General features: G+C 41.0%; 1 protein-coding gene across 1 annotated transcript; it reads right to left on the reverse strand.

Annotated features, from left to right (window-relative positions):
- Nucleotides 1–383: 383 nt before the first annotated feature.
- Nucleotides 384–22868, reverse strand: LOC122819378 (homer protein homolog 1-like). The gene is made up of 9 exons (XM_044096067.1): nucleotides 21447–22868; nucleotides 9172–9328; nucleotides 6614–6745; nucleotides 6430–6522; nucleotides 4927–5069; nucleotides 3672–3831; nucleotides 3479–3589; nucleotides 2739–2819; nucleotides 384–1812 (listed from the first exon to the last, which is right to left on the reverse strand). Exons 1-9 carry the CDS (start codon nucleotides 21449–21451, stop codon nucleotides 1624–1626), a joined length of 1071 nt encoding a protein of 356 aa, XP_043952002.1. The 5' UTR covers nucleotides 21452–22868; the 3' UTR covers nucleotides 384–1623.
- Between the last annotated feature and the right edge of the window lie 313 nt (nucleotides 22869–23181).

Raw genomic sequence — 23181 nt, forward strand, 5'->3', positions numbered from 1 at the left:
AAATAAAAAATCTTTTTTTTCATATTAAAAGCACCAATAATTCTGTCTTTTTAAAGTTCTTTCATTTTTATTTTTTAAGCATTTAAGAAGAGAGACTGTTTAAGCAATAAGTGGTGGCTCATCTATAAAACTTTATACATATGGAAGTTCATGTTGACCCTTTCAGTGGCTCAGATTTTACTTTTATTTTTTTTTACCATCTTGTTTGGGATGTATCTACGGAGGACCAAAACTGACATAAAACTAAAAGCAAAATGTATACATATCTATGTGTACGAACCAAAGCCAAAGTTTGCTCTCTGGTTGTTTTTTTTGTTTTTTTATTGAACTGGAGAACTACTACGATTCTCCAGTCTGCAAAATAAAGAGACCAAAGCACTGTCTTCATCAGATTTTCTTTTAATACAAACTTAAAATTACAATTTGTGTTTTGTCAGCATGTGTCTTCACTCCACATTTAAATTATTATTTTTTTCTTCAAATGACTTTTTCAGCAACAACACACATCGTCGCCTTTAAAGTTTAAAGCCGCCGCTAAAAAAAAAAAAAATCACCCCACGTTTGACCCGAACCGAGAACAAGCCCTTAAATTAGTGTTCTGCAGGTGTTCATACTGTAGCATATTCTTTCATTTTTGGCAACAGGTAATCCCACAAGGAAAAAAAAAAAAGAAAGAAAGAAAAAAATTCCAAACGTACCATCAGTTAGCTACCATTGATGCATCTTGGTGCCCAAGGCAACATCAGCAAGAGTTCAGATCTGCACAGGAACAAACGGTATTTGGCAAAAGAAAAAAAAAAGAAAAAACAAACCCAAAACAACAAACAAACTAATTCGGTCGTATAGGTCACGATTTTCTTATGCTCTCGGAAATGAAACCATCTTCACAGCCACGTAACAGACAATAAAATTAAATTAACATTTCACAATGTTGATTATTCTAAATATTTTAGTAATAAATAATAATAAAAAAAAACCCAATTCAAACCATTGCACTTTAAAATGCATTGAAAAAAAAGGGGTGGGGAGTGGGGGAGAAAAAACCCCAACCAAAAACAGAAAGCAACAATCTGATTCACCCACACAAACAGAAGAGAATGAAGAAAATCCTGAATCGCTTTTGGTTCAAACCAGTCGGCAGGAGCAGGAAGGTTACCTGAAAGTGAGAGTGGAAAGAGTTCGCAGTCCCTCCTTTAGTGTATTGCTCATAAATTGTAGAAGAATAGAAGACGAACCGACATCCTCGTGTGGCAGTTCCTGTGATTATCTCTTCATCCTGCGAGTTTGGCTGATGTCAGTGAACAAGTGAGGAAACACGTCGAAGCGTAATCGTGGAGTCGAGGAGGCGGCTCCGGTGTTCCGCTGAAGCGCAGTGGATTAGCATATCATGGTGGTCAAAAAAAAAAAAAAAAAAAAAAAAATCTAAATTACAATGAGAAGGTTTTCCACAGTGGAGCAAAGAAAAGGCTTCGCTTGGCTGTTTGTAAACCATCCGAGTGCTCTGAAGTGGCGAAGTTTGTGTACCGCTAATGCATCAAGTCGTGTAAACTCTTTAACGTGTACAGAGAGAGAGAGAAGAGATTTCAAGTTGTGTTGGTGACGACGTCGGACGGTGGAGAAGCTCTAGCTGCCCTCCACCAGCTTGGCCAGCGTGTCGCGCAGCTCCGTCAGCTCGAAGATCTTGCTGTCCAGCAGCTCCAGCAGGGAGCGCAGGCTCTTGGTGTAGGCCTCCCGCTCCAGCTGGCTGCTCTCCAGGCGCTGCTCCAGGTCGCACAGCTGCGCCTCCAGCGTCTGGCTCCTCGACTCCGTCTCCTGGCACCAAACAGAAACATCGATGACGCGTGTCGGCGCCGGAGCGATGCTTCAGGTTTCAGATTGCTCCGTGAAATTTTTATTGTATTTTTCTGTTGTGGTTTCTCAACGCCGCAGACAAAAATGATTTGTTTTGATTTTCCCCTCAAATAACAGAAAATAGTGTGTGCATTTTTATCCACCTAAAACAAGTTAAATATGTTAATCTTTTATTAAAGTATCTGTAAACTTGTCCAAAATTTGTCCGAAGTTTTAATGAAAATAATTTAAAGAAAAAGAAATCCACAGAACACCTATAAGATTATATAGGCGCTTGTAACTTAAATAATAAAAAATATCGGTATTGCCGATACTTGTCCGATTATTTACCGGGTATTGGATTGATACCAAACTATGCAGGATCGCACACATCTACCCATCAGACTTCTTCTGGTTTTGATTTTTTTGTCTACATACATGTCTCAGATTAAACTGTTTTTTACATAAGACATAAAAAAACAGATTAAATACAAAATAAAACCTACAGCTTTGATGGTCTTAACTAGGAATTTTCTCATAGATTTCATCTTCTCACAGTCTTAGTTTATCTGAGAGGTTTCCCAATTTTTTTAAATTACTATCAGCAAACTTGTTGCATTTTTTTTTTCTTTCTTTCTTCTCCTACCTACTCAACAAGTTACTTGTTCAACAAGTTACTTGTTGAGTAGGTAGGAGCACGAACTAAGAGATTAGAGAAAGGAGATAATGTAATAAAATGTGGGGGAAAAGTGAAGAGTATCAAACACAGTATCATGCACTATAGAGCTATGGAGGCCAGCTTGACTGCTGGATTTCGTGAACATTGCCCCCTACTGGCTGAGCTCGAATCAACCTAAAATTTGCTAACACTTTTTAGTTCTTGCAGACTGTTGCCATCTGTTGCTCACCTGTAGTCTCCGTGTCAGGGTGTCTTTCTGAAACTTAAACTCGTTGGCACTCTCCACCTCCGCCTTAAGTCTCTCCAGCTCCTAAAGTGAAATATGAAAATAAGCACCATATGATATCCTTTGTTATTGCTTTTGTAATGGCATTCTAGAGCAGGGACACCCTGTCCTAAACACCTGACTGGTCGATGACATTATTGAACATATAAAAGATGAACAATAAGTCATTGAGCCATTAAGAATAAAAAAATATTCATTGACTTGAAACAATCCAAACAGATTGTCTTAAGATAAATGTCCTTCCAGCTCAAATTAAATGATTATATCCATCCATCCATCCATTTTCTTACACCTTCTTCCCTAATGGGGTCGGGAGGGTTTATATACAAAATACAAAAAAAAATATTTTGAATCATTATCAAACAGAATTAATTTTGCTAATTCTGACCTAAAACAAGTTTAGTTTACTTTCGCTTAAGACATTGTGACAAAAATGTGAGTTTTTTTTATTAGGCATATGAAAATATCTGCTCTCAAATGTAAGTAACGTTTTCCAAACTTAGACTTTTAATCCAACATTATATTGTTCTTCTTGTTTGTTTTTTTGGTTGTTTTTTTTTACAAAACTGTAAAAAAATAAATAAAATTGAATTTCAAGCGCGATCAAGAACTTTCTACAGAAAAACCAAAACAAAACACCCATTTGAAATCCCAGCCTGTTCTAGGACGTGGAGCGTCTTCACCTCCTCCTTGGCCCGCAGCGCCGCCTCCAGCTCCTCTATTGTTCTGTTCAGCTCCGTTTTCTGAGACTTGATGACCGTCGTTTGGCCGCTCACGCACTCCAGCTCCGTCACCTGCCAGACAAACAGAGTCCGTCTGAAGTTAACTCCGGTGGAGAGCGCGCGGCCGTCGGCGGCGGCGGCGACGGAGCCGTACCCGCTTGTGTAGCCGCTCCGCCTCCTCCTGATAGGCCCCCAGCTGCTGCTTCCACTGCTTGACGTTGGCTGTGGACTCCAGCAGGGCCGCCGTCAGCTTGGCGTTGTTCCCCTTCAGCGCCGCCAGCTCGGCCTCCCAGTGCTTGTTGATGCTCGAGGAACTGGGGACGGAACGAAGAGACTAAATATTGGCAAGCTGTGACGTCACGAGCCAGCAGGTTCTAGCTCGTGACGTTACAGGTTAGCAGGAGGACATTAAAGACCAAATGAGGCTTCTTATTGGCTGTGCGATGAAATCCGCAGCAGGCCACATTTTCCGGTTGATTGTTTTACTCTGAATCTAACCGATGAGGCAAAAGTAATTGACTGACAGAAGGGAAGGAAGGGAGCGAGAGAGTAAGGAAGGAAGTAAAGACAGGAAAGGATGAAGGATGTACGGAAGGAAACAAGGAGAAGGAGAGAATGAAAGAAGGAGGAAATGGAGAACAAGCAAAGTATGAAAGCAGGAAGGAGTAACTAAACACAAAAGTAAAAAAAAAAAAGGAAACGGGAACCAGGATTAAGGGTGGAAGGGGAGAAAGGGACAGAAGAAAAGGACAGAGAAAGCAGAAGAAAGAGTGTAGGAAAGAAGGGGACAAGAAAAGTGAAGAAGGGTGAAGGGAGGAAGAATGGAAGGATATAAAGACGAAAAGAAGAAAGGAAAAATGACTGATACAACAAAATAATACTAAGAAAATTGAAAGACGAAAGGAAGAAAAGATCCAAAGAGCAAGAGATGGAATTTGGACTAAAGGACGACATCCAAGTATAATAATCAAACAAAATAAAACTTTTTCAAATTGTAATTATTTAGATAACAGGAGAAGAATTCAAGTCTGGACCCTCAAATTTTTAGCAATCCCCTCCTCTCCCCCTAAATTTATCCAGACTTGGAATAAATGATCATATTTCGTATCTTTCAAATCTTGTCGCGTATAAATACAGGATTTATGGTTGTTGATCATAATTATTGGTTTACTTCCAAGGTCAGAGAACCGAACAACAATGAATAAATAACTGCAGAGTAAAATTAGAGCTGACGGATCGATGCTTCCTAATCAACAGAACCCAGTATATAAGACAGCCCCTCCAGCACCATCCTTCTGTGGACTGGTGCACCCCAGGGCTGTGTGTTTAGCCCACCGTCGTTCGCTCTGACGACGCGGCGGCGTGCCGCTCGTTATGGGACGAACCACATCGTCGGAGCGCAGCCTCACCTGTGAGAGTACGGTAAAGTGTTTTGGGGCGGTTCTGCTCTGGCTTCGCTGTGCTTCGGCGTGTTCGGTGTGACTCTGTCCTCGTCTGTACCGTTGATGCTCTCTGGGGTCAGAGGTGACTGGAGGTCACCTGGCGCAGACTCCTGCGAAAAAGGAAATTAACCAAATCGGTAAATAAAGTGTCTCAAGCAACCATTTCTCAGCGCCAACAGTTTCTTTTCATTGGAAAGATAAAATAAAACATTTTAAAAAGTACTGAATGGCTGTTCCCATCCGATTGAATTTTGAGCAAACTTGTTGATGTTGCGCATGGCTGTAATAAACAGGAAGCAGAAGTTGTCAGCTGCACATCTCAGAAAAGTGGAGAGAGGTTGATATCGGGCAAGTTGCAGCTGTTCTGTCAAGTCAACAAGCATTGGGGATGTGTCAAGAGGTCTGGACACACCACCGCCCCCTCCACGTACTCTGTGGTTCGCCAACATCTGGCGAACGGAAACAAGCTGCGACCCCCAAAAGCAGAACCGACAGGCTGATCCACGGCTCTGTTCCTGCTCAACTGCTACTGTAACCCTACTGTTCTTACTTACCATGTCAACAAGGATGTCAGATTCTGTGGTACGTTTTATTTTTTGATAGTGGTACGACGGCTCAGATGGCGCAGCGTAAACCACGCTCAGCCCATCTGATCATAAAGAGATCTCCGTGTGATGTCACATGCTCTTCTGACACCCAGCACGGTTGGTCAGCTGAATCCAACGCCACAACATTCACATCTGGGCTTCAAGTCTTTTTCTCACCTCAATTTCTCGAGTTGGCTTACACAAAGCTAACCTATATCACAGACAGATATTTATCAAAGTCTTTATGTATTACTGTACTTTCAGTAATAAATATGCTTAACTGCTGGGAGGAGGACAAGGGAGGCGGAGAGGGGACTGTATGGTAGGTTTTTCATCAGCGTAGATGAGGAAAGATTGGCTTGTTTTCTACAAGCAGCGACAGGGACCAGGTTTCACAAAACTGAGGAGGAACTTGAAGGGAAAGACTTGGACCGGAGAGAAAGAGGAGGATTGGCTCAGGTGGTTTTACCTTCTTTTTGCCAGGTTTGTTGACCGATAACACATTCCGCTTTACAGCGCCACCCTGAGAAGAAACCGTCAGAGAGAGAAAGCAAAGGAGCCTCAGCAGGACACCGAGTGTTTAGAACATGGCTTCGAAAACATCAGGCAAAACACGTACAGCCGACCAAAGCACCTTGCAAAGGTATTCAGAACTCTTAAAAATTCCAAGTTTTTTTTTTTTCCTCATCTCAACTACAAATGTCCATGGGCTTCAATGGACAGAATGGAGAGCGTCAATCCTGGCTATTTTTTCTTCTTACATTTTCCTCTGATATACATCGAAGTCCGGGCTTGTAATGTAATGTGAAAAGGTCAAGGGTAGGTCGATGCGATGTGGCTACCACAACTGTTCACACACGACTACACGAACGAGGCGTGTTACCTGCGAGGGCGTACTGCTGAGCTCCGTCTTCTCCTGGGACTTCTCCTTCGCTAACCGGGCCGCCTCCTTGAACTCAGCGAATTTTTCTGCAAACTGAAACCAGAGGAGAGGGCGGGGGGAGCAGCTGACTCTGGGGCTCTGTCGGAAATTCGATAAAATAAGCAACGCATAATCCCCAACCCACCTTGCTCAAGTGACTCTCGGACGAGAAGCCGAGGCCGTAGACGGTGTTGGCCCGGCTGTCGGCCCACTGGCCGAACTTCTGCGATGTCTTGGTGAAGGTCATGTTGGGGGTGATGGTGCTGTTGATGATAGCCTGTGGGAGGATGAAACGTACGTCACCGGGGACCGGCGTTTGTCATAGCTGCTGGTGATGGAGGGTTGCATTGGCGGAGGACAGCTGCAGGGAGGCTATCAACGCTGATGTGGGAGTTTAGCACACAGGAAACCGTCAATAAGGGGCTTCTAATTGAGTCCAGCTGGCTGTAATGCTATTGATCAGCGTGGGGAGGCCGCGCTGGGTCTACTGGTATAGTTAGCTCGAGTTATTGGACGTTGACGTACGAGTCGACGTTTCTGTCCTGGTGCTTACAAACGGGAACCCTTCGGTTTAACTAACTACTTTGTGGAAACCTTCACTCGGCCTTTGAAATGTTTCACACAAACCACCAGCAGATAAACAGCCCTCCCAATAACAACACGAATAATCTACCAACCAATGAGAGCGAGGTTCAATAAATAGGCAACAACTGCAAGTTTGATGAAATATTTAGCACAAATAAAGTGCAAATTGAAGCAGGTCAGTGTTCTAGTTTTGAACCACGACAGGAACAGGTTAGGCCCGGGCAATACGCCTTCAGAATAAAATCTCCGGTTTTTCACACCGGATCCAATTTTGATCGTTTTTAATCGCGCTCTCTTTTCTAACAAATAAATTACAAAACGACAAAATATTTCTTGTACTTCTTGTAACTGGTAATAACCAAATCTTTGCTTTGCTCTAGTAAGCCGTTGTAGATTTGACCTGAATTTAAAGTCCAAACAAGTCGAAGCTCTAAAACACGTTTGTCAAACAAGATGGCTGACATTGCTCTGAACTATGGAAACACAAGGAATGCATTGGTGCAAACAAAACTCTAAATTAATCAAATCTTCAAAAGCCAAAAATTTGCAGAGTGGATAAAATGGATTTATCTCCCAGCCCTTAGCGCAGGTGAAAACTTTAAAAGCCGACTGGTGGTCCTGAGGCCAACACAAATCTATAACCTAAAGGCCAAACTGTTTGTCTTTCTGTTCCATATTATTTTAAAAGTCAACTATAATAAAAATATTTACATCAAGAAGCAGGGTGACATGGGATCTGTGCGTGGCATTTGATACCCGTCAGTTTCAACATCATTCCAGTCTCCTTCCCTCAGAGGTTTGACTGGCTGACTGTCGGATGCTTTGGCAGCCGCCTGATTCAGCCATTCGTTTCATTTGGTCTAGATGCTGCCGCTCATTTACTCCCCATTTCAGCTTGCACATCACATGAATGGCAAATAAACGGCACGGCGCCCCCTAGGCGATTATGCTTCTAGGAAAAACTTTGAAGACATTTTTTTTAAAAAAAGGACAATTTCATTTTTATATTTTAGTTTTATTTTCCTTTGGAAATATTCAGATTTTAAATTTCTAATCTCATTTTTTGAAATCTTATTAAAAGAAAACAATTTAGCTGTGCTTAACAAAACCTCATTTTACCCATTAAACAAGTTGTATTTAATTTAACGTTTGTTTATGTAGCACAACCTCAGCTGACCACAGTGCTTCACAGCAATGAAATAAGAAATAAAGTTAGAAATTAAACACAACATATGGACAAAAATGTATATATATTTTAGAAAGTAAGTAAAGTAAATAAATAAATAAATAAAAAGAAACAAAAGTCACTTTTTGTACTAAAAAAAAGTTAGGGTTACTCCCAAATATCTAGTCTTACCTGCTTTAGTTGACATAATGTCAATGAGTGGTTTCTTGTGTTGGTTGATGTTTTTGTTTTGTTTTGCTCAGTTTAATAAAAAGTTTTATTGTTGTTGTTGTTTTTGGCCACTGGAGGGCAGCAGACACATCTTCAACTTCAAGAGGTCGGGGAGGAACTTGATCATTAACATGATCCATGTTTGGTTTGATACTGACTGGAACAGAGAAGGCACGGCGTCAAAGCTTTCCTGAAGCTTTTATCCGCCAACATGTTACACAAATCTGTAAATCCGGGAGTTGTGAGGAGACGATTTTGTTCTCTCAGAAAGTTTCCACTCTGGACTTTGGGGAACAGCGTGAACCGTCGGGCGTCGTGCCACTTTCGCCTCTGGTGGGTGACGCGGCGTGTTGTTGTTGTCTGGATAACACCGGCACCACCGAGCTTTGCCTGCTATTTCCAGCGGAACGGAACTAATTTGCTGGTTCGACAGCGACACCAGTCACCCGGAGAAGCCCTTACATAACTGTGCAAATTCCAGCCCTGTGCCTCAGGACTAAAATAATCACTGCCACATAGATATCAGAGGCCCGGCTGCCTCAACCAGGCCCCGGCAGAGAGGCGAGGCAAAGCAGACATGTAACACGCAAAGTTTATTTCCCCCTTGATGAGATTAAACTTCAACGAGCCCTACTGGAAAAGTTAAAGAGGCTTTTCTGTGCAATGTAAAGCGTGTCAGAGTCCTAAGTAAATTTTTGGATAATCAGTTTGCTTAAGCATACCTTGGAGCCGTCCAGACTGATGATCCGATACACATTCCTGGTACTGTCGAAGAAGTAGGAGACGGTGACGGCGTGCTTACTCGTAGGTACCCAGTTCTTCTTGGTGCTCGGGTCGATCTGGAAGACGTGGGCCCGCGTACTGAAGATGGGCTGCTCACTGCACAAAAAGAGGAGAAGAAGAAGAAGAAGCAGAAGGAGAAGAAGTGTCTTGATAAAGGCGTCTCTGAAGTTAGGATGTGTAATCACACGAAAAGATGCAACTTTTCTTCCTTACTGTCCGGCATTAAACGAGACAGACCACCACGACGTGTTAAAAAGCTCAATTTTCAAGCAGTATAGATGATATTCCCCAGTGACATGTCCTGGATGAGACCATCAGATGTTAGCAAGCTCTGCTAATCCGTCTCGTTTGCTTTTTGCCAGGCCTCTGTCAATCTCAGTTTGGCCGTATGGTTTGAAGGTTGGGCAGAAAGATGTTGAAGTTAGGGATATGACACAGTCCCAATACGAATGACGACAGGGACGGTGGACATGGCTACGTATCATTTTTAACATGAAACAACATATGATTTTGCGGGCGTTGTAGTTCCCTTAAAGAAAATCAGAACTGATCAAAATCAGATGTAAAGGAAAATCAATATCAGCATAAAATTATGCTTCAGAGACAGAAAGCATTCTTTAAACTATGGCAGCAACTTACTATTATTTTAGTAATCAATTAACCGATTGTTCAGACTATTGATTAATCAGATGTCAAAAGCAGCCTATTCTACAGATTTTTTTTTTTATTTAACCACTTTTTATACAATATTAGAAATACATTCGAAGATGCAAATGATAATTCAATTTAAAATTAAGAAAATCTAATTATTATTGCCTAAAATGCAAGAAAACGTAGTATTCCTTAAGTGAACTTGGTGAAGCTAAAAGTATGCTGCTTGAGGAGTTTTGACTGAAACAAATTTTGGACAAAATATTTTTATGAAAATGTAAACATTTTTGTACAGTTTTGCCTTAATTGCTGCTCCAAATACGTTGAGGTCTTTGAGTCCGAATACTCCAGTTGACGATTAATCGATTAATCGACTAATCGAGGGTCGTTAGGCTGAACTGAACGAAGCCTCGGTCTAAACTGGGTGTGCGCGCTGCAGGACTAACGCACGTCCAGCCGATTCAGCTCTGAACCACGACCCCTCTTCCTCCACATCTGGACGGAAGATGATCTCACATAATCTGCATACGTCTTGGCCCTTTTTTTCAGTCATATGTACGGTATCTATAGTAAAGATGGGGAGGAAAAAAAAGACAAGCAGCATTCCCCAATCTCCATGAAGTGTTGTTCCGCTTAGACACCTGCGGTGCAGGAAACCTCTTCTACAGAAATCAGCTCGTTTTTATCGCGCACACGGATCGGCGTTCCACGTCGGTTTATGCCCCGCTGCTCCGGAGGTCAAATCTGACCTGCTTCTGCCCTCCTGAAGCATCTCTGACATACAGAAATGCTGCTGCAGCAGAAGACTGCTTAAATAATTCCGACTAACTCAAGTCCTCCAATTTGCTCAGAGGCGCCGATCCAAACGGAAACTCTACAGGTTAAAAATCCCTCCTGCAACGCTCCTTGTTTCACTGCCACCAGCTTAAATGCGGACATCAAACCCGCGATACGACCAACAGAAACAGAAAATGGGTAAAATGTCCATCGCAAAGGTGATTTTATTAACTCCAAGATATGCAAGATTATAGACGAAGCCTCTGGAGATCAGGAAGGCTTGTGCAAACCTTCATGGCGATCCACCAAGTACTCAGAAGGCAAGGTGGAGAAGATTCCCGGACTCCCACTGTGAGCATGGATCATAAAAAACATGAGGCTGGAAGCCTTTATTCCGGCTGGAAGAGAAGTGTGGTGTATAACAACCAAACGCCTCAAATGTCATGTTGTGAAGTGACACGCAGGCTGGATAGAAAACCGGATCAGGTCAGATCTCCCTGAAGCTGTTGGAGGAAACAAAATGTTTCCCAGATGCATTAAAACCCAACAACGGCAAGCATTTGAATTCAGACCCGCTGAGTCTCGAGGTTACAGGACAGACTTTTGCTACTTTTATGTTTGCTTCATAATGGGGATTGGAAACTTTTCGGTTTTCACACAACAAATGTGGGATGATCATAAACTACACTCAGCTGGACTCCATTTACTAATGAGGTGAAAGGCATTAGATTTTATTTAGGGGTATTATAATAACTCAAACGCATGCAAAGCTTTTCAGATTTTTATCTAAAAATCTTTTTTTTTTTTAAATCTTTCTGTTTCACAACGATGCATTACTTTGTGTTGGTCTAGCAGATCGTAGCAATTCACTGCAATGAATCGTAATGAATTGATTTTTGAAATAACTACTTTAGAAATCAATAAATTGACAGGAGCTTCAAAAAAAAAAAGTCCATTTAATGAAAGACAAACACAATCAAAGCAGTGGTTAAGCCAAAACTGTACAAAAATATATATGCTTCACGTTTCAGACACAATAACAACAATAATCATAATTTAAAAAAAAACCCATTGTTTTAGTTTTATCTGGTTGAAAGGCCATAAAAAAAAAGGTTCATCTAAAAAAGTCAGATTAGCCAAGCAGAAAGGACAGAGCTTCTCACATGTTGTTAGTTTTGTTTTTGTTTGTGTCACTGCAGATGGATCTTCTGCTGCAAATGAACAAGCGTAATCAAAGCGAATGCTATATTGTTGTATTTTTGTGAATAAAATACTTATTTTCCTATTTAGCAGAGGATAGAATTTATTTATTTATTTGCATCTTTTAATGTTATTTTAAAATGAGTATGAAAAGAACTTCAAATCTGCAGAATGCGCCAGTTTTTCGATTGATCATCAAAAACAACCGGTAGATTAATCAAGAAGTACAATAATTGTTAGCTGCATTGCTAATAATGCAGCGTATTAGTTACAAAACAGGTTTTGCAACACAGTAAAATGTGTTAACAGAAATGAGGTAGATAAAGTATTTATCTCTGATAACTACATGATAACGAAGGTCAGCATTTAAAGTGCGTCTAAAACAGTAGAAAAACACAGAGAGCTCTAACTGTGTCATTATTAACTCTACTCTTTACAGCAGACGCTCCTCAAAGCCCCACGCTCGAATGATGACGGATCAAAATGAAAAAATAAAAGCTCTGGGTTGTATTTTTTTTTCTGTCTAATGTGTGTGAGTGAGTTCCTGCCAGGTCTGGCCGGCAGCGCCTGCGCTCACATGAAGAGAGAGGCAGCGATGCCTAAGGTGACCTGGAAGCAACCTGTGCAAACATACAGAGATCAGCTGCCGCTGGACGACTTCCAGGCAAAGCTATGGATGAAAATCTCACAAGGCCTTGGATTAAAAGGAAACAGAAATGTTAGTTGATCAGATTTGATCTGAGATGCATTTGGTTAGACACGGCTGCAGGTAATCGCTACTGGTTGCAAATTCATCTAATAGACTTTGTCAAAATGTTTAAATGACAAAACTGTGAAGTATGCGCTAAGTGTAGCAGCTCAGTTTTCCTTTGTCAGAATATGGAATTATGGGTACTGTAGTATGAAAACGTATTGGAAAGTTGGATGCAGCTAAAAAGAGATTGCATTAGAAGACAAAAGAACATTCCAAGAAAATGTTTGCAAAGGTTATTAAAAAAAAATGTCAGGGGATGGATACGAAAGAAAATCAAACAATAGCTATCGGTTAATATTGTTAATTTATTGAATCTGATTTTAAAAGTTCTTGCATCGGTTTGTCTTTACAAAAGGTGAGGAATGTAAAGTTTGCCCCCAAAAGGGATAAATTCCTGGTTTCGGAACGGTCATGATGAGGAACGGTCACCACTTTGTCGAATGACTAAATGTTAAGACTTGCAGTGAAAATGTCATGCAAATGCATCTGATCATTTCTGAGTCAGCAGCGGACTGACTCAACAAGTTTGGCGCTGGCACGACTGAAGACAAAGTAACGCCAGGAGTGACATCTATCCGTGCTTTGGTTACCATGCCGATAACTGCATTTTACACAGATATGATCATAACAACATGCAAACTGCCAACACCACTTAGTGCTGCACAGGAAGAGGATTAAGTGAGATCCGCTTTCAATCTCTCAGGTCAAAAATAATTAGCCAAAAATGAAACAAAAGCTGGTTAAGTGGTGTCCACTAAGGCTTTTAGAAACTCAGCGATGTAACAGGCTCTCTGGGGTGCATTCACACCAACTCCGTTAGTCCGCTTTAGTCGATCTCTAGTCCATCTGCCTGGAAAGACTGTTTCGTTTGAGGAGGTGCGAATCTGCAATGGAAATTCAGTCCACCTGAAAGCCTTGGTCTCGGTAAGGTTTTTAAATCTGGAGCAGTTGGAATGCGTATGTGAACGCCAAACGGACCGGAGACTACTCCAAAAGCACGAAGTGGACTATACCGCATGGCATTCTGGGTAAAAACAACCCAAGTGAACCTGAGTGTCTAGCACTGGCAGGACAAATGTCTTGTGGTGTTTTACCAGCAACAAAAGTGAAATCTTTAAACTACTAAAGTCTGATGCCACTCAATTTTTATTTGCACTCATGTTTTCTTCAGAGGTTTTCATGCCGTTTCATTCAGGGGTTCAGTGTGAAGGTGGTGCAACGCCACCGCATTCACACTGTACATTCATTAAGACTCAGTGCAGTGTGGAAGAGAACAGCACCAACTGAAAATGGAACAAATGTTGTAGTTTGGGACCCCAATCGAACCGAGTCTACCGGACTATCAGGTGTGAAAACACCCAAAAATGCAAGTTTATCACAAGGATATCTGTCTGCCATGCTTCTAGGAAAAGCAAAAGTGATAAAGTCTTAGCTGGAAGATGAGTGTCCCAGAACTCCTCTGGGATCCAGCTATTGTTCCCGTCACTGGGAATCTCCCATCTCGTCTCAGTGTGCTAATTAAGTTAGCAGAACGGAGCCCTGGCAGACGTTACTTAAAAGACAGACTGTTAATCATAAAGATGTGATAATGGGTGGGGGTGTACACTGGAACTGCACTGACAAGAACAGGCTGCAGGCACCGTAGTGTGTCAACAGATTCTGTCTAATATCACCTGTTAGCCATAACTGACACCTGGAAAATGTGGTTTCATGTGAGCTTCTGGTCAACTTTAACACAATGCAGTAGAATTGGCTTCACTTTGATCTGGGGACTCCAAACTCCCCCACCATACGTGGGTGTGGTGGCTGTTCGGCCGCAGAGTATCAGAGTACCACTGGTGCACCATTATGGCCTAGATGAAAATCAGCTCCAGTTTTGTGTGCGTCTCTATGAGTGAGTGAGTTGGTGTGGTCAACGTTAGCCCATAATCCCTTTTTACAATGAAGCCTATTGGGGTATTCAAGTCTCAATGACGACTGCTTTGACAGGAATCTGACTGCAAAGCTCATCAGCTCAGCAGTTCTCCAAACACAGCAGGCAGAAACATTCCCAACGACCGAGGTTCCACAAAGAAGCTGGCTTTCCGTAGGAAAGAACAAAAATATGAACGAAATTAGCAAAATTCTTACCTTAGACAATTTCCCAACTAGGAGTGGGCATATATCGCTTATCGTTTATTGTTTATCGCGATAAATTTCTTATGGTAAGAGTTTTGATTTACCTTTATCACAACAAATTCCAATTGATGTTTAAAACTGTCCAAATTGTCGGGATTGTTGGTTTTTCCATTCTCTTCAGTTTTTTTTTTTTTTTCAGTGAAAGTATAAATAAATATCAGTGAATTTTAAATATGACCATCTACAGTGATTGTGTGCAGTTTAGTGATTTCCTAAATAAGTGTATTGCAACAGTGATTTTTAAGAGCACCTTTTTTTTAAAAAAGAAAAAAAAAGAAGCTTAATCTTGTTTCTGTTAATAATCATTACATTCACCAATATTACTGCATCTGTCATGTTTTTCTGATATTGTGCAGCTGTATTTTAAACCCTTACTTAAAAGGTTGACTTCACGCAAAAGCAGACTGATAACTACAGTCATGTTTAGCCCAATGCATGAACGCAGCTCACTAAAAAAAGTCTGAAAAATCTCCCCATCGTTAACAAAAGTGTTTCTTTAAAAGAGATGGAAAATGGAATGTGTTATTTAAAAACCTCACCTGTAATGTGATGGGTTTTTTTTTTGTAAAATGACTCCAAGAAGAATAGCCAATGCAGCATGCTGCTGATGCTAATGGGGATCTTGATAAGCATAACTGACAGATCTTTAATGCTTTTTACTTTCAGAAACGCGACCAGAACGACCAGTAAGATTTAATTTGTCAGAAACTAAAAATGCATTAGGTTACATCACAGGTACTGAAGTTGAGTGGTGCCCAAAAGAAAACTGCAGTTTTAAAATGTCGGCCTAATGCACTCTGCATTATTTTTATTTTTTTCATATATAAAACAATTAAAAAGTGTATAAAAACGCAACAAATCTACAGCTTTACAACATTTCTTCATTGGGAGATTAAAAAAGAAAAGAAAAAGAGAAAAGAATCTGACTTCAACAAGACAAAACCTTTCAGAGTAAACGGCTTGGCCTCGCTGCGCGCAGCAATAATAACCCGGCATTGCTAACTTCGCTGATGCCACGTTGTCAAGGCAACGGCCCACGTGATACAGGGCCGGCCGTGAGCCGCGCACACCCTCCAACGTCCATCACTGGCTCTCCTTCCCACATGCGCTCTGGCCCAATCCCATCCCGGTGTCCCTGTCAGTTAAACCCACTCGCCTCGCAGAGGGAGACAGCAGGCGCCTGGCAAGGCAAAGCCTCCAGTCAGACTCCCATATGCTGCTCCACAGCAGCAGCTCCTTACACAAGCACATACCCAACGAAGCACTGCGGAGAATTAATAATAATAATAATAATAATAATAAAAGTTACATTTTCAAAGATGCTGCTATTACTTTGAACGATTCGCTATTCCAGCGAACTCCTCAGGGACCTTAAAGGAATAGAAGAAGAGCTTCACAAAGTAAAAATCTTTTTCTTTTTTTTTTTTTTAAAAAAAGCTTTGAAACTGAAATCATTTATTGTGTTAGAACTTGGAAGCATCTTTTTATTTCTCCCTTTTCAATTTACCAATAAGATGCCAAAGATTTGTGTTTTAAGGGATAGTTCGGATTTTTTAAACCAGGCTTTTTATGGCAGAGTTGATGTATTTTTTTTTTTAGTGTTGTTAAGGTGCAGTATTATGCAAATTTGACTTTTTCGAGGTTTACATCAAGTTATAATTTTATTGCCTCATCAAAAACACAAGTGGAGTGTTGCCTTGATTCTTTCCTGCTTGTTTGAGAAATCCTTTAATCTCCCATGGCAACCATCCAGCTGTGCAAAACACCTGGCAGGTCCTAGCTCCGCCTTCAAGGACTACGCTTCTACTCAGAGCTGCAGTTTCTAAGCTTCCAAGCTTCTACTTCCCCCACTGAGCTCCTTCAGACTAGCCAGCAGCAATTAGCAAAAACCTGGTGGAACTCATTCTATGAGCTACTTCTCAGTGAAACACTGGTGAAAACCTTCTTAAAGGGTTATGATGACTTCCTCTGGGTGGAGTATCAGAAAGTGCAGTTTTTAAAGACGCAGACTTCAACTTTCAAGGCATTAAATTACAAAGTCAAATTTCTTTTAACTCATGTTTGATATATGCAGCATTTTTTAGACGACTAAAGTTAACATAGTTAGTTTATTGTGCTATAAAATTAATACCAACTCGTGGAAAAAAATAAAATAGATGCCAAAATTCTACTATTTCAACAACAGGTTATATAGCATCAACTTGATCAAATTTTTTACGAACTGTGGAAACATTAAATGTATTTATATTTTAGACAACTTCATCTGGCTCAAAAACTTTTAGTTTTCTAACAGAATTGGTTGGGTTTAAAACTAGGGATCATGTCCCAATATGGAAAATTTGGGACCGTGCCGATATCCGATATCAATATTGCAGTTATGGACGAGGACCAATATTTACTGACACTAAATATATTTCTTGAGCATTTTGACACCTTTGAAAAAAATAAATAAATAAACCAGCCAGAAACAAGATGGCAACAAGACGAAAACATATAATATCTGAATAGTCTTATTTATTGGACTGATGCCGGTATGCTAAAGAATTACTAATCTCGACCAATACCGATGTTAGCACCGATATATGCGTTCCTATTTAAAGCTGTTGATCTCACTTTAAATTTTCCCAGTGCATTGTCTTGATGGTGGTATGGTAGACTCATGCTAAACCATACAATAAAGTGGAAATCCAATTTTAAAATGTTTAATTCCTTTTTCCTCGTAAGTAAAACCCTGGGATATTAAGGTGGTGAGGAAGACGGAGATAGACGCAGGAGAAGACCTTAATTTCGGGTTACGTCCACACATGCTTGAGACGCCCTCTTTTTCGTTGCTTGAGGAATCAGTTGTTTGCTGTATTATAACTGCGTGGGTTGATAATTGATGAGTATGGAGAGGTTAGCAGTTCACTCCTCTCCTCCTCCGAGCCCAATATGACAACAAACCAATCGCGCGTCACGGCATCTGCTTTCATCTGGAGCCAGAAGTAGGTCGCTCTTGATCAGGAGAATCACCAAACATCTGCAGGTTCTGCTGCGACGCACGCGGCGCTTAATTAAAGGCTGTTACTTCTGAAGCTAAGACATGTGCTGCACTGCAATCTGTGGGCTTACTGGGTCACAGCTTCTGTAATCTGAAGGGAAAATGAATGACGATCAGCTGCTTAAAACGAGGTGTAAAGAATTAAAGTGGAATTATTGGGATCTTCTGTGGAGTTTATTTAGCACTTTATCAGGACTTTGTCTTTGCAAGCGTTGCACAGAAAAGATATCAATACTTCGTGTCTGTGTGCATCCATAATATTGACAAGTGGGAACAATAGGTCACGAAAACAAAAATCATGCAGCAGCTCATTTCATACATATTTAATTCTAATAGACCAATGTGCCTTTTGAAACCAGCGACCATTGCTTTTAAGTACGCAGTTAAACGTTAAAGTGTTAACTTTTAACGTTCTCCTTCTCCATGATGCACAGAGTAAATCAGCGCTTCAGTTCCTGCACACTGCTGCCCAGCTGGGATAAATTTGTGATAAAGTGTTTCTCAATGCTTGACATGAAGTTACTTACAAAATTTGGTTACTTTTTAAATAACCAACTTTTGGTTACAAGTAAAAGTTACTTTGAAAACATGCAAGACAATGTGCATGTTGTTGATGTTAATGGTTTTTGTGCATATATAAAGTATCTTCCAGTTGCAGCGCTAACTCTTCTTTGCTAAATTAATGTTTAATGGTATTTCAGATGGCAAACTTGCATTATTACATCATTACCATTCTATTGAAAATGGTCTCAAAACAACAATATTATCGTTTATCGCAATACTTCTGGGACAATTTATAGTCCAGCGCGATGCAAACGAGTGGAGTTTTTAATCGAAGAAAAAGAACCTCTCTTTTAGAGTCTCAGTAAGTTAACTTTTAGAATAGGAATGGTCTAGTCAAAGTACCGTAACAATTGAGGGATTTCTTTTGCCTGAAGTAGTGAGCAACACCTCTTCTTCCTCTTGTTTAATGGCAGCAAGAAAGCAACGTTCTGGTGCATTACCGCCACCAACTGGAAAAGTGTGTGACTCGTAATTCAAAATGCATAATGCAGTCACATTTATAAAGCTAATAAAACTAAAACAATATGAATAGGGCCACTGTATTTGTGGTGTTGACAGTAATTTGTCTGTGACATGTACGTTTAATAATGGGAAGTTGTCTAATTAAACTGGTTAGCTGTCACTTGTGAACAAAAGGTCATAATTCTGGGTACATGGAGTTATGCAGCCATAAATTATTCGGTTATGTATATCTTATTACATTATCTTATATATAAAGATAATGTTGAACTCATTGTACACTTCACTTTCATAGTTGAAAATGTCATGTTTTGCTGAGTCTGCCTGTTGTAGACATATTTAAATGGAATTATTGTTCCTGATTAGAAATTTATATACTAATTTGAATAATCTAGACGTTATTCTCATTTTTTTCTGTTTAACCTTATTTAACCTCACTAAGGAGGATAATAATGTAGGAAAAACAAGTAGTGGTATTGGCAACTTTAATAATATAAAAGGGCTGCACAGTGGAGCAGTTGGTAGCCCTGTTACTTTGCAGCAAGAAGGTCCTGGGTTCGATTCCCAGCCCAGTTTCCATGTTCTCCTTGTGCATGTGTGGGTTCTCTCCGGCTGTCAGGTTAATTGGTCTTTCTATATTTTCCCTAGGTGTGTGTGTGTGTGTGTATGCATGGTGGTTTATTCTGTCTGTTTCTGTGTTGCCCTGCGACAGACTGGCAACCTGTCCAGGGTGTAGAGGCCGGATGTTCCCGCATCTCGCCCGGAACGTTAGCTGGAGACAGTCACCAGCACCTCCCGACCCCATTAAGGACAAGGGTGTTAGAAAATGGATGGATGGATGTTGATGAAGACAGTCGTAGTGCTACATTGTTATCTTGTTTAGGGCTGAAACGATTCCTTAATGATTCGAGTACCTCGATTATTAAAATTCCTCGAGAAAAATGTATCTGCCTCGAAGCTTCGTTAAATTTAGTTTTGTTATTTAGCGCACCGTGTTCCGGCCGGGTTATTACTTGCGATGCGCGGAGTTGTTGACGAAAGCTAAGTGTTAGCAGCATAACGTCCAGTTTTCAAGTTCGGCCTAGGAGTTTTTTATTGATTGATGATAATGTCTGGGTCTTTGTCGTTTTTTGGGGTGCCAATAAACATCCGTAAAGTGACTGGCGCAATGCCTGGAGTACGGCAGCTTTTCTCCTCCCGGAGCTGCTGCCTGGTGGCGGTTCAGAGCGAACAGCGGGGAAGAGCTCTGCAGGTGTATTTGTACAGGTGAGCGGATAGACTGAACACTGGGGGCGGCTGAGCATTAGATAATTAACATAAGTGTAGCTTTACGGACGAACCGGAAAATTTATTCACATCATCCCGGTCTCGACAAATGGGTGGTGGAGCTCATCATGGCGGCACGAAGCTGGTAGATGAGTTTCTGTGTGTGACGAACGAAGGTGTCAAATCCCGTCGCTAACATGAACACAAAAGCTCTAAATATCTGGGCAAGGTGAGAGTTCATCTATTAAACTGACTGAAGATTAATGCATAAACCAAAAGCCGGAGAATAGACATTTTTTATAAGCTTATTTGTGAGCCTGCCTCTTATAGAACTGAATATAATTTCCGATTTTTGTATAACTTTTCTTCAGGTTAACTTGGAAAGTGAGCTATTATTGTTACGAGATAATTTTCTAAACAACATAAAAGTTATTGCTAGAGAAGCTCAACCGTGAAGAATTGGACTGATGTTGGTATGCGATAGTAATACTGCTGTTATGTTTGTTTTACGTTTTTCATTTGATTACTTCATTAATCATAAGAATAATCGATAGATTACTCGATTACTAAGATATTCATTTACAACAGCTCTAATCTTGTTACATCCTTACAAAGCCTGATGGTTTGTCTTTTATATATTTACCATAACAGAAAATCTCAACCAAAATGGCAAAAGAAAATTGAGCCAGGTTTCATAGTAGCCCTTGGAGTGGGCATTTATCATATTGTTTAGAATTTATCACAATAAATTTTATTTATGATAAAAATGTTGTCACAATAAATTCGAATTAATGGTGTTTAAACCCTCCCCAAAAGTGTCCATACTTTTGGGATTGTTAGTTTTATCATTTTCTCCACTCTTTGTTCATTGATAGCACCAATAAATGAAAGACTTTATGTTCCTCTGGTCCTAAGGAGCATATTTCAAGAGCAGTATTGGGGTTTGTGGGGCTTTGATTTCTTTCATACACGGTCACACAACCACAGAGTTATTATAAGAAAGATATAATAAATAGTTACTACTGTTTTCACAACAATACCACAAAATACCGTAATATTCTTTAAGCCCATAACGCCCACCCCCTAATCAGAGTATCGTGGTGTCTGTCTGGACCAGATTGGGGTTGACACTGACAGGAGCACTTCATTTATAGTTAGCTGTGAGTAGCACGCTAGCTTTGTGTTGTCTGGGACAGGGAAGATGAGAGTCAGCTCGGCTCTACGAAACCACAAAAACAAAGTCAGTCAACCCCACCCCCCTCGAACCACCAACACGCAGAGTGGAGCTCTACAGCTTTTCGTATACTGTGCCGCCAGTTACATACCCCATTTCTGCTTGGTTTGGGTGCCAAGTTGGGTCGAAAATGATCCAGTCGACGGTCTCCTGATGAGGGGGGAACGGGCTAGTTGCTGCTGATGTTGATCCGCTCTCTTCCCCCTCTGAATAAAGCCGCTCTGCTCTGCTCGCTGTGGGGTTCTGGACCGCTCTGCGGAGCCGTTCGGCTGCTCTCAGTCAGACATGGCTGGCTGTGCTGTTATGCCCTTGGGCACATCCTTTCGGCTGGTCTCGTCGGAGCGAAACGTGTCGGTGCATGCCTGATGATCGACAACACAACAGCAGCACAGACGCTAGCTGCTGCTACCGTTAGCCAAATAAGCAAGCTGCTCGACTTTAAAGGATTATGGAGCTGGCTGACAGCAAACGGAGCCTGGTTTAGAGCAGAATTAGGCTACTTGAAGTTGAAAGTTGGGGGTAAAAAAAATACTGAAAGGCTCGACAGTAAATGCTGGTAAAAGTGTTCGAAACATTACCAAATCTTGACCAATAAGATTTTAGCTCGCTTATAAATAGAAGGAGCTGGTGTCAAATCTCACAAGAAGTGGGATGAATAAGGAAAAAAAGGAAAAATATTCACATTCCTATTTTAACAACCCGCATGAGTTCATAAATTCCAGCTTTAGTCGCTTATTTTTCACCATAGTCCGACGTGCCATTAAACCAAATAATAAAAAAATTACAAAAATTAGCCTCCCGCTGGGAAATATTACTGAGTTTTACTGCATGTGAGGCATTTACTGCAGCTCGGAGGCGACAAACATCTTCCTTTCAGACGGCGCTCCATTCTCTCCGTTGCTCCTGGAGATGATACAAAAGAAATTTGGTTCCCTCTCCGGGTTTTAGCATCACGTTCCGTTCTCTTCTGAGATTAGACAGCAGCTCAGCTTCACCCGATGGCTTACGTTGGCGAGAGCTCCAGCATCTGTACGGAGGAGTATTTACGTGCTATTTTTTCCTCGGTATTTCTCCAACTCAGGCATCAAAGTGACGAGAAACTACGACGGTGATGCTTCGCTGGCTTAATAATTCTCCTCCTTCATCTTCATCATCATCGTCATCATCGTCCACCCCTCTGCCCTCTGTCAGTCTCCCGTCTCATTCGTCGCACAGCTTTATCCGACGCTCCTAAGGGAGCGTAAAGTCTAAGACGTAATCACGTCACGTTCGGATCAGATTTTTTTTTTCTTTTGTAATAATTGGCAATAAAATGGTTGTAACAGCTGCACATCATCGTATTGTGCAAATCAATCGTTGCACCTGTTAATAATACACAAAATACATTTGGTATTACATTTGGTTTGATTTAAAAACTTTTAAAAAGTCAGAAAAATGTAACAAGAAAAAATATGTATAAAAGACACAATGTGCAATAATGGAGATTTTGTCATGTTCCGTGTTTTTCTGTGTGTTTATTCTGATTTTCCTGTGTGTCCGAGTCTCCATGTTGTCTTGTCTCCCCTTGATTGCTTCCCAGGTGTGTCTCGTTCCCTGATTACCTCCTGTGTATTTAGTGTCACCTGTGTGTCTGTGTCTTCGTCGGGTCCTCGTTGTTTGTCGCGTCACTCAGTCTGCCTGTTTTGTTTACCACGCTGTTTATTCTGTTGCTACCGGTGTGAGCCCTGGCTTCCGCTCAGCCGTGCCGCCAGAATTTTGTGGATTTATCTCCGTCATTAAATATCATTTTTCACCACACCCTGGGTTCCCGTTTGCTTCCTCACCAC

The sequence above is a fragment of the Gambusia affinis genome, linkage group LG17 (assembly GCF_019740435.1).
Source record: "Gambusia affinis linkage group LG17, SWU_Gaff_1.0, whole genome shotgun sequence".
Classification (NCBI taxonomy): Eukaryota; Metazoa; Chordata; class Actinopteri; order Cyprinodontiformes; family Poeciliidae; genus Gambusia; species Gambusia affinis.